At 28.1% G+C, this 12,754-nt stretch overlaps 1 protein-coding gene across 1 annotated transcript; it reads right to left on the reverse strand.

Moving 5' to 3' along the window:
- Positions 1-2,163: 2,163 nt before the first annotated feature.
- LOC132936476 (vigilin-like) lies at positions 2,164-11,462 on the reverse strand. The gene is made up of 23 exons (XM_061003211.1): positions 11,238-11,462; positions 10,913-11,113; positions 10,544-10,750; positions 10,239-10,454; positions 9,622-9,805; positions 9,429-9,559; positions 9,136-9,304; positions 8,898-9,010; positions 8,646-8,799; positions 8,396-8,574; positions 8,209-8,340; positions 7,997-8,143; positions 7,100-7,255; positions 6,687-7,037; positions 5,829-6,047; positions 5,538-5,756; positions 5,342-5,471; positions 5,053-5,213; positions 4,837-4,965; positions 4,098-4,208; positions 3,121-3,321; positions 2,809-3,039; positions 2,164-2,690 (listed from the first exon to the last, which is right to left on the reverse strand). Exons 1-23 carry the CDS (start codon positions 11,460-11,462, stop codon positions 2,442-2,444), a joined length of 4,215 nt encoding a protein of 1,404 aa, XP_060859194.1. The 3' UTR covers positions 2,164-2,441.
- Positions 11,463-12,754: the final 1,292 nt, after the last annotated feature.

Genomic DNA, 12,754 nt, shown 5'->3' on the forward strand with positions numbered 1-12,754 from the left:
TATCAACTTAGGTAATATCAACTTCTAAGTAATTTGATTCATAAAAATCGAATTTAGGGCGAGTACTTTATGAGTTATAATTATTAAAAGTTTTGATTGGCATGATGGAGTGGTACGGGCTTACCGCACAAAATGTTTGTCGACTACTCTGCTTGTCTAAACTTTAAATACTTATAAATTATAACTCATAAGCTATTCGTCCTAAATTCGATTTTATATATCAAAATACTAAGAAAAACACTCTGCTTTGGAATATGAAATTAAAACTCTATGTTGTCGTTCAAAAAAGTAAAAAACTTTAAAAATTATAAGGATAAAAAATATAATTTTATTATAAAAACGTTGTTTTTTAAACAACTTGAAACTATGTAAAAAAAAATTAAGTTTCATGATCAAAGAATAACGTTGTATATTTCCCAATGTAGCATCAAATAGTTTTTCAATTAATGAAGAAAAAACTGTATAAAAAGTTACTAATTTATTACAGGCCATTACACACTTTTTAATTTCATATAATTTCATATTTCCACACTTAGCATTTTGTACTACACACAATTTTCGTCCCTGGTGCCAGAGCGACACCTACTTGCCAACCTTTTTAATATTTATATTATATATCACAATAATATTATTATTTTGGAATAGAATATTTCCATTTACGATAGTATATCTGCATACAGTCGTCACCAAATAGAGAATAAACCACTTTTTATTATTAGTTATTAATATTATGCAACAATATTTTCATATTATTTCATAATATTCATTCACTCATTTAATTAGAGCAATAACTCCGCTAGTCGGAGTAAATAATGCAAACCGATAGTAGCTAGTGTCTTGTAAGGTCGACTATGTAACGTGTGGTCAAAAATTTTTTTTCACAAACTTATTTTCTATACTTATTGCTTTCTGTGGAGTTGTTAGTTGTGTAACCAAATACCAATTGAACAATGAATATGATAAATAAAATGTTTAGAAATGTTGTGGACAATCAAGAAAACAAATAAATAAAAAAAGGTGGGGAAGTAGATGTCACTCTGCTGTACAGTAGGTTACAATTGGGTCACTGTAGTGGATTGTATTAAATTTGAATTCAATGTTATAATATAAATCCCGTCCCGTTTCTGCAATAATTTATATTTTTCCTATTTTTTTTTTTACTAAAATATAGGTTATAATATATTTAAATTTTGGTGTAAGTTTCATAAGTTATAAATCATTTTTGACAAGACTGCAGTTCGTCCCGTCTACAATTTGGAGTATATTTCAGTAACTGTGGTATTAGACTCCTACCCGTTTCTGCAATAATGAAAATGGTTTGATAATTTTTATATTAAAAGGTAGGGTTTAATCTACTTTAATTTTGGTGTACGTTTTATAAGTTTCAAATCATTTAGGGCTTAACTGCATTCCACCAGATGCATGGACCATAGCTGGGCAAATATGTAATGTTTTTACAATAATATTAATTTTTTTTACTAAAAAATACTGATGTTCAAATTATCAACTATAAATTAAGCGATTTAATTGCATAATTTGTAATTGTAAATTAAGTAAACATTTATTTGGAAAATTAAATTCAAATAATAATAATATAATTATAATATTCAAATAATCCTGTAACTAAAATGTAGTTTACGTGTCAATATTTCATTATGTTTTATATGTACAATTTATTTATCAAACCATCAGTTGGTTTGATAAAACAATTAGTTTAGTTATTTTGTTTTACTAATTTTATAAACCAGATTTGTTGTGACAAAAACATAACATGAACATGGAAATTTGTGTTGTTATAACTTAAATAGGCTAAAATGTTTGTAAAAAACAAATATAAAATTAATAGACAAGTATGATTATAATTACCTCATAAAGGTAATTATTATTTTGTTGTTAATTTTATTCACTATGAAAAAAACCCTTTATATTTGGGCCTCTTCGATTTAACAAATACCGTGTCACTATATATGTTGAAACAGATGAAGTATAATTTTAGAGGAATATTTTTTTACTCAGTCTAATCTAGAAAAATGTTAAAAGTAAAATAACGCTAAAAACATAACAAAATATGTTGACATTTTTTTAGACTTAACATTACATTATAATGATATAAAAACATTTTATTTAGTATTATTATCTATTGAAAAAAAACATAGTGGACACTAGAAAAAATGAGACACAAATAGTTACAATCTATAATTTTATACATCAATTTTTCTCCATAGCCTGGAAAATATAGAATTTTTTTCCACCTAATGTTACAAAAAAATAAATATTTATGTATTATTTTCTTGTTTTCTATTAAATGACACATTTTTTCTAAACATATTCTATTGATAAAATATAATTATATTGTAATTTAATTACTTGGGAGAAATTCAGTTAAGTGGCAAAATATTTAACTATTGAAAACAATAATTTTATAAATCGATTGAAAATAATTAACGACGCCCTCTTCTTGGAAGGTTAGTCTTACCAGACCCAGCATTATTAGCAGACGTCGCAATAACTGCAAAAGATGGAAAATCTCTGGTACTATTTGTATCTGGATGAACTTTGTCCCATGGTGCACCATTACCCATAACAAATCCGGCACCTCCTTGCGAGTTATGATTACCATTGGGGACAGATTGGCTCTCAGTTTTTGGTTTCAAGTTTGCTCTTGCTTCATTTTCTACAAAGTCTGTCATCTATATAACAAATAAAAAAAACAATAAAACATAAATATATTACCATATTATTTAGTAGTCAAGTCCATAGATAATATTAAAATATACTTTGAATAAAATATAAAATAAAATCAATTACATATTCTTGTTGAATCATTTCTAAATAATCCATACAATCCAAAACATCATCCTGGGTGGCATCATCACGGGCATATACAACTACCAAATCTGGATTAGAACTGTCAGATTTCGAAAATCTTATATCTACTTGATATTTATCCATAATTTTTGAAATATTATGTCCTCGAAAACCAATCAATCTTGAATGAATTCTACTGTCGATATAAATTTCTTCCTTGTAAACATTTTTCTAAATATAAAAATATTGAATTAGTTCAAAACAACAAATTTATGTCAACCAGTTTTAAATGCATAAAAAAATATAACTTACCAGTTTATCAACCATTTCTTGAATTTCCTCCCTTGCTGCTTCAGCACTTTGTTGGTAACCAACAACTGTCACTATGTTTTCATTGATTCCTTCACCTCTTCTGGGCAGATTAATTTGAACTCCATATTTATTACATAAGTTACGAACAGTGTCTCCTTTTTTACCAATTATCATAGGATGGAATTCTGGTTCAATTGTCATCTAAAATTACAACATTTAACGTCAATATGATTTTTAGCAATTATCACTGAACTTAGATATATAATCCGTTACAAGCACTTTACAGGTAAGTGACAAAAATCAATCAGACACCAAAATTTAAAATAGACTAAGAATGATTCCCCTAAAATAAGAAAAAGTAAAAATCAATGTTTAGTAAAAAACAAATGTTACAAAAATAACATTTTATAACATCAAAATTGAAATTTTACTGTACTATTAATGTGTTGAGTAAAAAAAAGGTACATATCTGGATTAGTTACTACTAAGATAATTAACTGTACATAATATATTATACTATTAAACTAAATTACTTAAATTCAATATTATGTCCATATTTGATGAATTGTCCTTTGTAAATATAATTGTATAAAACTTAGTGTAAAATTTAACGTCGATATATAAATAAAAAATAATTGCAAAATTGTAATTAACCACCAGTGATGGTTAATCAGTTCTACTTCAACTGTATAATAATAGACTTGGTGGTGAACAACCAGATGTCATCCACATACTATATTACATGTTATCTGTAAACCATACTGTCTATTACTCAAGTCTCTAACCACTAAATGGCAGATGTAAAAATGTGATTATTAATTATGATATTGGTTAACCACAGTTTGGATAACCATAATAAAAAACAAACTGTGATTCATCAATTAATACATTTAAAACACCCTATCATAACTATTATCAGTCATTTATTTGGTTTTTTTTTTTAATGTACAACCATTATAATTTGAATAATGAAATACCTGAATTTCATATGAGCGCAACTGTCTATCTTCTTTATCAACATCATATAATCTCATTTCTTCTTTAATAGCTGCAACTACTTCATCAATATCCTTTTGCACCCCAGTAATCTAAATAACAAAAGGTATATAATAGTTGTATTGCTTTAGCGTTTAATAGTCCGTGTGCGACCGTGGAAGAGAATAATAATAATAATTTCTAATGCATATACTATCATTCAAACAAGAAAACCGATACGAACCCTGCGCCGCCCGCCGCCACTGTATCATCCACGTGACACATATTGCGTTGAGGCCATATTTTGAAAGTCAAAACGATAAAAATTTTAGATAAAGCTCTTTGTAATGCAAAACTAGAACTCAACCTGATTCAGAATATATCAAGTTTATCCCTAGTCGAGAAATTGCGCGGACAAACAGACAAGATTCTAAGTTAAATAAAAATCTTTAAAGATAACTCATTATTGATTTTTTGTGATCACACACAGTCTTTTGTTAGTCATATCTAATTTTAATCTATCACCTAATAGAAGGTACTTAGTTTAGATTACATAAATATTTGAATTCTTGAGACAATGAACTAATTTCTAAAAGCCTGGTCTTTTAGACCTTGAAACGTATGCTTTAGGGTTAATTTTTAATTTTGATGATTACCATAGGAAGTATACATTTATATTATATTTATCAATGAAATTATTATAAATTATTTACATTATTTAATAATAAGTATAGCAATTACCTTTATAATATCAGCATTTTTTTCTTGGTTTGGAACTTTAATCTGGACATTATAATCATCACTAAGCTTCCGGATTGTGGCACCCTTAGAACCAATCAATGATCTATGATATTCTGATGGTAAATTTAACTAAAAAACATATTTAAAAATGAAAAATTTAATAGAACATTATGTTAATGAATTTAGTTTATACATTCTTCTATTATAATAACTTACGTCAATAGTTTTTGGTATATTATCAATCAGTATTTGTTTAGCACGTTCACAATTCTCAGGTTTTCCAAAGATTGTAACTATGTCATTGACACTAAGCGCACGTTTTTCATCAGTATCTTCTACAACATTAACATCCTCTTGTTTGTGATTAAACTGGTCTTCTATTTATCAAGACATTCATTAAACAAAATAAAAGTGTAACTGGTATAAAAGGTATTGGCATGAACATAAAGATTTATCAATATTTATTATGAAATATAATATGTACATATATATTTAATAAAATTACTTGGAGGTCTTTCAGGAAACTTAATCCAAACATCTAAATCTCGTCTCATGCCTTCCAATAAATCTCGATTCTTCATTAAAACTCCATGCATCCTTTGAGGTATGATAACTTCAACAGTGATACGTTGTTCCTAAAATTAAAAGAAAATGTCTTAACCAATGAACAAAACCAAACAATACCTAAACAATTCAATTACCAAGTCAATCACAATATTATTGATTTTATTTTTGACTTTTTCAACAAAATCTTTGTGGCCTCTAATTAAAACTTCACTAGAATTTGAATTAACTTGTGGGAATGATACAGTAACTCCATTATATTCTGCACTAATTTGATTAATGACTTCAGCACGGCGAGCAACAAAATGTCGGTGATGTTTGGGAGGAACACTCATAGTAATTTCAACAAGATTTTCCTACAAATGTAAAGATTGTTTATTAAACTTTATAATTGATACAAGTGTTATAATCATTTTAGTAATGCTTACCAAATCTTTAACAATTTCTTCAATTTTACGCTTTGCTTCTTCAGCATTAATTTTGTCACCCTTGATTATACAAACATTATCATTAGAAGCTAATTTAGGGAATGTTATAGATACTCCATTACAATCATCAATGATTCTATTAATAATTTCACCACATCTTGCAACAAAGTGACGATGATACTTAGGATCAACATTAACTTCAACTAGAATTGTTTTTTCCTAAATAAAATAATACATGTTAACAATTAATTTTAGAATAGTAATATATAAAATTGTTATTAGTAAATTTAAATTAAGGCTGTTGAAAGCGGGTCGTTCTTTCGTGCATAATTTAGACCAATAAGTGGAAGAAAAAAAAATGTACTTCCATATTTTTTTTTTAGTAATAGTAAAGTAAATGAAATTTAGAAAAAAAGAATATTAATTTCGTACTATACAATTTATTAATTAAATAATATAAAAAGATCGAAAAACCGTTTCTTACATAATCTAGAAAAGAAAATAAGAAATTCAAATATCTTTTCAAAATTAAAATTGGGATTTTGGTACTGGATGCTGTTTTCTTTCGCTTTTTGGGACTTTCATGTTGAAACATTTTTGGTCGAAAAATATAGTGACATATGACTGCGCGTATGTATGTTACAGATTACCAAGAATCTTAGCGGTAGTGTATCTTGAATTACATAAAGCATTCAAGGAACTCACACACACTAATGATTAGTCACTACACATATTCACAACGATATGGACTATGCCTAAATCCAAAACCTTAGAAATAGTTTGCTTTTAACAGCCTTAACAGGAAAAATAATTTTAATTATCCTGTAATTAGGTAATTAATGTAAATAATATACATACCAAAACTTTAGCATGGTCTAAAAGTCTCTGCTTTGCAATAGCAACATTTGCTTTGCTACCTTTAAGTATAACTTTATCTTCACCTCCAGGTTTAGGGAATGATATTTTTACACCACCACATTCTTCTTCCAACTTATGTAAAAATTCTCCACGTTTAGCCACAAAACTTTTATAATACTTTTCATTTATTTCTACACAGTTTTCAATAATATTATCAATATCAGTTATCAGAGCCTCAAATTCTAATTTTGCCTTGTCTACATTATTTTTTTTACCAACAATAGTTATATTTTCATTAACTGAATCAGTTTCTAGTGGGAATATTATTCTTGTATTTGTTAGATCTCGAATCTGTAACCAAATACACAGTAATGAAAATAAACAAATATAAATAAATATGATTAATAACATACTCTTTTAACGTTAGCACGTTTTTTTTCATTCAAATATTTATGAAATTCTGGCTTCACTTTTAGATCAATAACTGAATTATGAAATTCGTCTACCATTGTCTGAATTTGTGTGATAGCACTGTCTACATCATCTTCTTGTCCTTTGATAACTATAGTCTATACATTTAATTCAATAATTTAAATAAATATATTTATTTTTTTAAGTATTGTTTTTAAGTGCCATAATTTATTAAATGTAATGATGCATGCGTTATTACAAAGTTTGAGCAGTAAAAACAAAGTTATATTAAAATAATATTAAAACTTTAAATTATTAAACTTTTATCACATAAAAAGAAATATAAATCTATAAATTAATTACTTTTACTACCAATTTTTCACTGAGATGTAATGTTTTATGATAAAAATACGTTAATAGGCTAATAAACGAAAAATAGTGAAGGACAACATATTATTATTATTCTGATAGCAGATTGAAGCTCGAATGGTTAAGTTTAAAGTATAAATTATATTTTAGGAAGTTACAAATATGTTAACATGACCAGGTTTACCCATAGACAACATGTAATTCATACAACAAGCACTTAATCTAGCTTATTTAACTTATTTATCATAGAAAATATTTACTTGAATGTAAAGCAAATTTGAGAATTTTGGTTAAATTTAATGAAACTATATTAAAAACTACCTACTCAAACTATACTCTATTCAAAATAAGAATGGTAGTCGGTGGCTAACTTGTATGAAGGGGTGTGGCTTTGTTCTAAATCACTGGTCAAATTGGCGGGGAAAGCATCCGATTACCAATCTTATTTTGAATAGAGTATACAAGTAATATGTATTTTATTGATGTTATTAAATTTAAATAGTACATTAAGTAAAATATATAATACTTACATTATCACCTTTAACAGCTGGTAACTTTAATGACACATTACCACCACAATCTTCTTTGATAGATTCAATAAACTTATTCCCAAGATTTACAATAACATTGCGTACTTTAACATTTCCTAAGACTATTTCTTTTGTGACAATATATCCCTAAAAAATTGAATTTATATATTAATCTTAAATTGAAATATAATTATTTAAAAAAATGTACCAACCATTTGATTTTGTATTTTCTTTATCATATCGCAAGCAATTAAAACATTTTCTTTTTTACCCATGACTTTGATGGTATCACCATCTTCACCTTTACGAGGTAAATCAATTCTAGTATCAGTTTCTTCCCTAATCTAAAAAAAAAGATTTTAATACATTTAACATTAAGTAAACATAATTCAATAAAACCTTTTTAATATTAGCTCCTCCTTTTCCCACAACAAGCTTATGGAATTGTTTAAAAACGGGAATTTCTAATACATAGTTGGCTTCATCTAATTCTTTTGCCAATTTAGCTAAAGACTTAAATGCTTTATTAACATCATCATTTAAACCATGTATTTTGACTAAATTGCTTCTAGATACAACTAAAATAAAATTATCAAAATAAAAATTATTTTATTAAAAATGAAATCATGTAAAAGTAACCATTTTTTACCTGGACTAGGAAATGTAATTTGAACGTTGAAAGCTTCCTGAAGTTCTCTAACTTTTTCGCCTTTGACTCCAATTATTGCACGGTGGTGACGTTGGTCAATTGATATTTCTTTTTCAACTTCATTCTCTAACTTATAAATCTTTTCTTCCAATTCCTATTAATATGTATTTATTTCCAAATTATAGCCATAACAAACAAATTTAATAAAACAGCAAAACAAATTAATTAATAATATGTTTAAATATATCTTACACTTTTTGCTAATTCTACTCCATCTTTCCGTCCTTCAATCCGAATAATGTTAGTGTTATTATTAGACAAAGAAATATTGATTATAACACCAGTATCATTCTTAACGCGATTAACTAAATAAAGAAATATTTAACTATCAACAATTTATTTATGTTCAGTCATATAGATATATATGAAATATTATAAAATGCAGGGTTTTTAAAAAAAATTCTCGTCATAACTTAAAATATTAACTTACTATTGCTTCCATTTTTCCCAATTATATGCTTGAAAAACTTTGGGTCAAATACAAGTTCTGTAGAATCATAGCACTGAATAGCTTTTTTTAATGGATCGATTACGTTAGGAATCATATTTGTTGGTCCTTCCACAATTATCTTATTATCATCAGAAAATTCAACGCATACCTTTTAAAATGTAATAATATGAAATAAATTATTTAAATATAATAATTTTAACTAATAAATAATACTAAGTTATTATTATTATGGAAATACATTGAACATAATAATAAAATATTTGAATAAGCACCTTTTCATTATCTTTCATTAACTCTCGCAAATTGGAACCGTTTTTTCCGATCAAAAATCTGTGCATCCATCCAGGACACTCAATTGTTTCAGCAGTCATACTGTTAGCTTTTTCATACAACTTTGTTAATCCTAAAATAAAAATATATTTATAATATTTTAAATACACCAAATATATTAAAAAGAAAATTTACCAGTGCCTAAATCCTTATATAACCCTCTTAATGTAATTGTTTCTTTGTCTGAATCTTGTCGGGGCATTTCCACACTAACATTAGTTTCCAATAATATATCTTGAATACCATTTCCTTTTTGAGCCATTAAATATTTATGTTTCTGTTTTGGTATCTCAACAAACACAGTTGCTGATTCTTTTTCCTACAGTAAATAAATAAATAATAATTTTGTTATTATTTAAAATTGATTATATTTTCATTTTTACAAATCTTAAGTTAGTAAATAAAAGATAACAATAATTTAAGTGATATGAAAGCAGATATTAAAGAATTTCTAAATTTTTCTTGAAGTATTAAGAATTTTATCTCTTACTTAGTCTTGACTAATATTATCATGTCTTAAATATACAAGGTTATTGCCATCAAACATAAATAAAATGGCAGCGTAAGGGTACAGTCCATAGTATATAATATCATGGTATAGCCAGTATAGGTCATCCCCTTAAGCTGCCATTTTAATTCCTTAACATGATAAAATGATGTAGTGGGGGTATTAATGCAATAACCTTGTATATTTAAGCGATGAATATTATCATGAAAATGTATAAGATTGTAACTAAATTCTAATTCCTTACCATTTTTGTATAAACCTGTTTTATCTTTTCAATAGCTAATTGAATTGTTCTGTTATCTCCAACAATTGTAATTTCATCTCTGTTGACAGATGGCGGGGGAACATGGATTTTAACACCAGTTTCTTTCATTAAACTATTGAGTTTTTCATTATGACCACCAGTAATAAAGGGATGGAAAATTTTTGGGATTTCAATCCTTTCAAATGCTTTTTTGTACTGTCACAAATTATGTTTAATAAAATTAGTAAAATAAATAATACCTAATAAATTAGTATGTAGTTATGAATGCAATAAGAATAACTTACCAACTCATCTGAAATCGTGCGAATTTCCTGAACAGCGTTCTCGACTGCATCTCTAGTTCCAGTAATATTGATAATATCTGAAGTCTCTTGAATGCTTGGCATTTGAATACGCACACCAGTGCGTTGTTCAATTTCCTTACGACGAATTCCTTGTTTTCCCATAACTATACAATGATGTTCCTTTGGAATAGAAACTGCACTAGTAGCCTAAAATAGAATGATAAATATTTTAGAACTTATTTTTTGAATTTTATCAATAGTAAAATTAGCTAAAAATAATTTAATAGAATTTTCTGTTATATTTTACTTATATTTTCAAAAAGTAATTATCATTAAGAAGCTAAGTAATATTTATAAACAAAACTTTACTTGAGTTTGAAAGCTTGAAATAATTCTGCGTTTAGCTTCAATGACATTATCCTCTCTACCCCTTACAAGAAAAGTCATGTTCATATTCATTGATGTAGACATTTCAATCTCAGCTCCAGTTTCTCTTGTAATTTGGCTACAAATACGTTTAAATTGTTCACTATTATCTGATTTACAGTCTTGACCAGAAATAGTCAATACCTAAAATAATTTATGAAATAAAAAAGTTTTAACATTAAATCACCTTTTAAAACTGTGTACTAATTATTTACAATTTTAAAAATATCATTGTAGTGTTAATAATAAAAGAAATATAAAATTTTACATTATTGACAGTTGATGTTCGAACTTTGTTCCATCCTTTAGGTGGTACATATGAAGATGCACATTGACCATTCATTCCAATATTCTTGGGTACCAACTCGGGTAAAGCTGGAAACACAAGGTCATAGCTGTTACCATTCTTGCCTCCATCTTCTTGACCTGTTTTGTTAGACACCGCGTGTTCACTCTTCAACTTAGGGATATCTTGTTGTTGCAACTCCAACATGATGGCTGTAGCTTCCTTACCAAACGTTTAGTCCAAATTAAACGAGTACCAAAGGTCTGTCCTTATTGAAATACTAAAATTAAATAAAAATTAATGTTAAATATTATTATGTAACTATTATTAGGTATACAGTAACAGCATGTTATGTATTACCTATATTAAGTATTAGCAACTAAAATAATTAATTGATTCAATATTAATAGTAGATATTATCAGTGGGGTAGCCATGGGGGTTTGAGGTTTTTTAACCCCTCCCACATTGCCTTTTCACCCCTAATAAATGTATTATTTATATACAAAACTGTAATAAACTTGGTTTAATTTATACTTAACCCTCTTCCCTCCTCATAATCATTGCTACGCAACTGGATATGATAAGTTGTTTAACATTTCAATTAATAAAACAATAAATTCTATTTTCTAATAAAAACAAGATAATACTTGGACAAAATTTTAGTTGAAATGTTTAAGAAAATACCTAATTTTAGTTAAAAATTCCAATTATATAAAATATAACCTAATCAATGAAAAAATCAACTGTAAATGCAATAATTTAAAATGTTGTATCAGTAGTTTTGCAAAGTGCTTGACTACTCATGCTATATTAATACATGGATCCATATGAAAAATAAAAGACCAAAGATATAGATGAGTCAGTAGTCAGCAGAAGAGTACAGAAACCCACCAAATGTCTATTGAAAATAAATGTACGAATGCATCCAGTGCGATAATAGTTTCTGCCACGGGTACCTCTACCTATAAGACTAAGGACTACAACTACTAATCCTGTGTCACCGTCCTGAACGGTTAAGATCGAAAATAGGTCCATTATCGTTATTTTTGTTACGGGTCGTGGTGGAGACGTTCGAGTACAATCAACAACCGTAAAATGTGTGCTGGCCCAGAATTTTGGGACGAGCGCTATGGATGGGGTAATGTGGCATTAACTAGAGCCGGGCCCGCCATGGTTGCGGTGGCGTGACTGGGCCCTTTGACGTGCTGGGGTGTGAGGTCGACGGCAGGTGGGCCCAGGGGCCTACGGCGCCATGGGGCCCATCGTCGACGAAGTGTGCGTGGCATAGAACAAGAACGGACCTGGTGATCATGGGCCCACCCGCCCAGGTATAAAAAGGCCCAATCCGCAAGGAGTCAACGTGTCATACCACCGAGCTCGGCGTACGTGTGCGCGTAACCCCAGACCGATCGCATTGCCACGAGCTTTAACGACCATCTTGTGGCCGCGCCGGACGGGGCGGTGTGCGCCATTGGTGAACGCATAAATACTTACTGTA

This window comes from Metopolophium dirhodum, chromosome 1 (genome assembly GCF_019925205.1).
Source record: "Metopolophium dirhodum isolate CAU chromosome 1, ASM1992520v1, whole genome shotgun sequence".
NCBI classification, from domain to species: domain Eukaryota; kingdom Metazoa; phylum Arthropoda; class Insecta; order Hemiptera; family Aphididae; genus Metopolophium; species Metopolophium dirhodum.